Here is a 3840-nt window from a genome sequence, read left to right as displayed (position 1 = left end):
TTCATTAAATGAAGCCGCTTTTCCTGGTATTGATTTGATGAACAACTTGTTGTCATTAGTTTTGTATTTCAGGAATAATGATTATGTAGTTGTAGCTGATATAATGAAGGCTTTTCTCCAAGTTAGGTTATCTTTAGAGTCTGATCAGGTTATCTTTAGAGTCTGATCGAAATAGATTTTGTTTCTTTAGAAAGATAAATGGGAAGTTTGTTGCTTAAAGGTATAATACCATAATTTTTGGATTTGTAAGTTCTCCTTTTATATTGAATTATATTATTCAACATCATTTGTCTAGTTATAGAGGGAATGAAGTAGCTTCTCTGATTAAATACAAATTTTATATGGGGTGCTCTCTTCTAATCAGGGAGCCCAGGCACCATTTATTATCAATTCTATTAAGGAAATTATGAATTCAGGGGGGTTGCCTTTACGGGAGTGGGGTTCTAATTGTCCTGCTTTGTTATCTACTCTTGATGAAGATGAAAAGGTAGCTTCTTCTGAAATGAAGATTTTAGGATATATTTATGACTCTAACCAGGATACCTTACAATTAAAGGTTAAGCAATTGAACAAGGATGCTTCCTCAAAGCGTCAGATTTTGTCAGCTTTGTCTTCTGTCTTTGACCCTATTGGCATATTTGCACCTATAATGCTGCAGGGCAAGCTTATTATTCGTAAGTTGTGCCAGCAAGTTTCGAACTGGGATGAAACAGCAAGTGCTGAAATTGCTAAGTTATGGAGTAAATTTTGCAGTTCTTACAGTGAGGTTAGTCAAGCTTCTTTTTCCAGACAAACTTATAAAACTGATGCTCCTATCAAACTGTTTTTGTTTCAGATGCTTCGAAGGAAGCTTATGGTTGTGCTATGTATGCTGTGCAAGGTGGTCATAGTTCCCTGATATTTGCTAAGACTAAGGTTAGCCCTATTAAGGAGAAAACTCTCCCGACTTTAGAACTTTTGGCCGCCTAATTAGCTTTGAAGTGTTTTGATACTATTTTTGAAAATAATCTATTAAATTATACTAAAATTGAAAGCATAACTCTTTTTATAGATAGCCAAGTAGTTCTTAGTTAGATTCTTACTAATAGGTCTCCAAAGAGAAACACATTTGTGAATAATAGGTTGAAGGAAATTTCTAATCTGTTAGGTAGGGTTTCTGATAGATTTTGTAGTTTCATTAGCTTATATTCCTTCATCTAGCAATCAGGCTGATTTACTTACTAAACCTTGTACTTGTAAGCATTTTCTTGAAAATTTCAGTCTTTGGATCAAAGGGCCATCTTGGTTGAATTCTCCTGACGAGTGGCCTAAGGGTCTTTTGGGTTGTATTCCTGATAATGTGAAGAGTGACTTAATTTCTCCTGTAATGTTTCCTAAAAAGGAACCTCTTGTAAATATTAGTAATTTTTCTAGTTTTTCTAGACTTATAAGTGTAGTTTCTAAGGTATTTACTGTTGTATATAAGTTTAGGAAAATTCAAGCTGACCCTGTTGAGGCAGCTTCTAATTACCTTCTAAGGTTAATGCAAGAGGAAGCTTTTCCTCTTGAATTATATTATCTAAAGAGTAAAAATTCTTTAGTTGAAGTTCCACCTTTAGTTAGGCAGTTTAATTTGTTTCTGGATGATAATGGTATAATGCGAACTAAAGGTCGGATTGACAAAAACATTACTTTAAAATTTGATATTGTCAATCCTATTCTTGTGGATAAGATGCATCATTTGACCCGGTTGTTGATTTATTATGCCCATTGTAAGTCTATGCATATGGGTTTGCAATCCACTCTTAGTTTTTTGCGCATGCATGGTTTGTGGATTGTGAAGGCTAGGCAAGCAGTTTTGTCTGTCCTTAAGGATTGTATTGTATGCAAGCGTTATAATGCTAGCACAGTGAAGTATCCTTCTCCTTCTTCGCTTCCTTCTTCCAGGGTTAATTTGAGTGTGCTTTTTGCTCATACTGGTGTGGATTATACAGGCCACTTATGGTTGAGGGAGAAAAATGGAGAAAAATTTAAGGCGTACATTCTTATTTTCACTTGTTTCAATACAAGAGCAATACATTTGGAAGTTGTCCAGTCTATGTCAACCTCGGCATTTATATTAGCTTTCATTAGATTTTCTAATAGGTTTGGTGTTCCTATTGCTGTTTATTCAGATAATGCAAAGTTCTTTGTTCAGGCTGGTAATGTAATTGAACAGTTACTTACTTCTTCTGAGTTTGAGGAGAAGTTTAGGGTCGCTTCAATTTCTCATAAGACTATCCCTGTGTATGCAGCGTGGTACGGTGCTGTTTGGGAAAGATTAATTAAAACAATTAAGCATTGCCTTTTTAAAACTCTTGGTAGATTTACTCCTTCATTTTCTGAATTTGTCACTTTCCTCTCTGACATTCAGAAAATTTTTAATAATAGGCCTTTAACTTATAGATCTTGTGAAAATGAGATAGATATAATTTCTCCTAATCATTTCTTGGTTGGCAGATTTATTCCTTCATTAATGTTTGGTGATTCTGAACAAGTTCCTGAGTGGGAGTATGGTGAGGAGGATGAGTATTCTTCTCTCCTTGCTCGTACTTTGGAAACTAGGGATGGACTTTATGAAAGCTTTAAGGAAAGGTGGCTTTCTGAATATTTAGTAAGTTTGAAAGAAAAGGATAGATCATCTTTTCATCCTCCAAGAAAATGGGAAAAAGGGGAAATTGCTCTCTTTAAATTACCTTCCAAATCTAGAACTTATTGGCCATTGGTTAGAATTGTTGAAACATTCAGTGATAACGAAGGTGTTGTACGTACTGTTCGTATTGTTAAGCCTGATAAAAGTGAAAGTGAAACTAATGTTAGTTTTTTAATACCTTTAGAATTATATTCTGAGCTTAATGATCCTAATTTATATGTTCAAATTGAAGAAAAAGAAGAAAACATTAGTGAGTTGGAGACAGATGAAATACCTGATACTGGAACATCTTTGCCCAATGAAACATCTACTAGGCCTACCCGTAGTACTGCTCTTGCCTCCAGAAACCTAATAAGAAGTTTAGCTCGGGAGGGTAGATTGTAAACAATGGTTTGTTTTGTTTTATAAAAGTTGTCTTTTGTTGTCGAGTTAATCTGTCAAAATGGTTCTTTGTGTAACCACTTTTCTTTTGTTGGTTGGGGAAGATATAGAAATAGTTGATTGGAGAATGGTAATTTCATTCGTGGGAGAATAGTCGAATTGACTAGTTCGTTTGTCTCTTACTTTTTGTCCCCATTTCTGGTGTTCGTTTATGGACGGAAAGTAAACTGAATGATTGCCGTTTGTTAATATTAAATGTAAATTCTTAACTTTCCCCTTTTTGTATTCTAATTGAATTAATTAATTTAATGTTAAATGTATTCCTTATAAGGAAACAGTTTTGCTTTCCCGTCTTTATATTTCAACTTTGTTCGAGAGTTTCGGACAAAGCGAAAGAAAACGGAGAAGAGTCTTGTGGTACCTGTCGGACAGAAGAACGGGTGTTCTTTTTCTGCCGAAAAAAGTTAATTGATTAAGGATTTAAAATTCGAAGCCAAGAAGAAATTGTTCTGGATAATGGTGCAGGTAAGTTGAAGTATAAAGACTTGCCTTATAATTGATTTGATTTAGATAATTCTAACAATATAGGAAAACAAACTTACGAGAAAACTCAGCAGGTGACATCAACAAATAAGGCTCAAAGTCATTGGTCAATAAATCTAGATAATCCAGGCGGATTCAAACCTTCTCCAGTAGACTGTGAGACGGTTATATTAACTATTAAGGATTTAAATAACTCGAACGCATGCGGATCTGATGGTATTGCTCTGAAATTTATCAAGGATGGA

General features: G+C 34.5%; 1 protein-coding gene across 1 annotated transcript; it reads left to right on the top strand.

Annotated features, from left to right (window-relative positions):
* Nucleotides 1-2494: 2494 nt before the first annotated feature.
* On the top strand, nucleotides 2495-3055 carry LOC135212036 (uncharacterized). The gene has a single exon (XM_064245345.1). The coding sequence runs from the start codon at nucleotides 2495-2497 to the stop codon at nucleotides 3053-3055; it is 561 nt and encodes a 186-aa protein (XP_064101415.1).
* The last annotated feature ends 785 nt before the right edge of the window (nucleotides 3056-3840 follow it).

The sequence above is a fragment of the Macrobrachium nipponense genome, chromosome 19, assembly GCF_015104395.2.
Source record: "Macrobrachium nipponense isolate FS-2020 chromosome 19, ASM1510439v2, whole genome shotgun sequence".
Taxonomy (NCBI): Eukaryota; Metazoa; Arthropoda; class Malacostraca; order Decapoda; family Palaemonidae; genus Macrobrachium; species Macrobrachium nipponense.
Note: the sequence above shows the minus strand (reverse complement) of the source record. Positions and strands in the feature narration are given on the sequence as shown.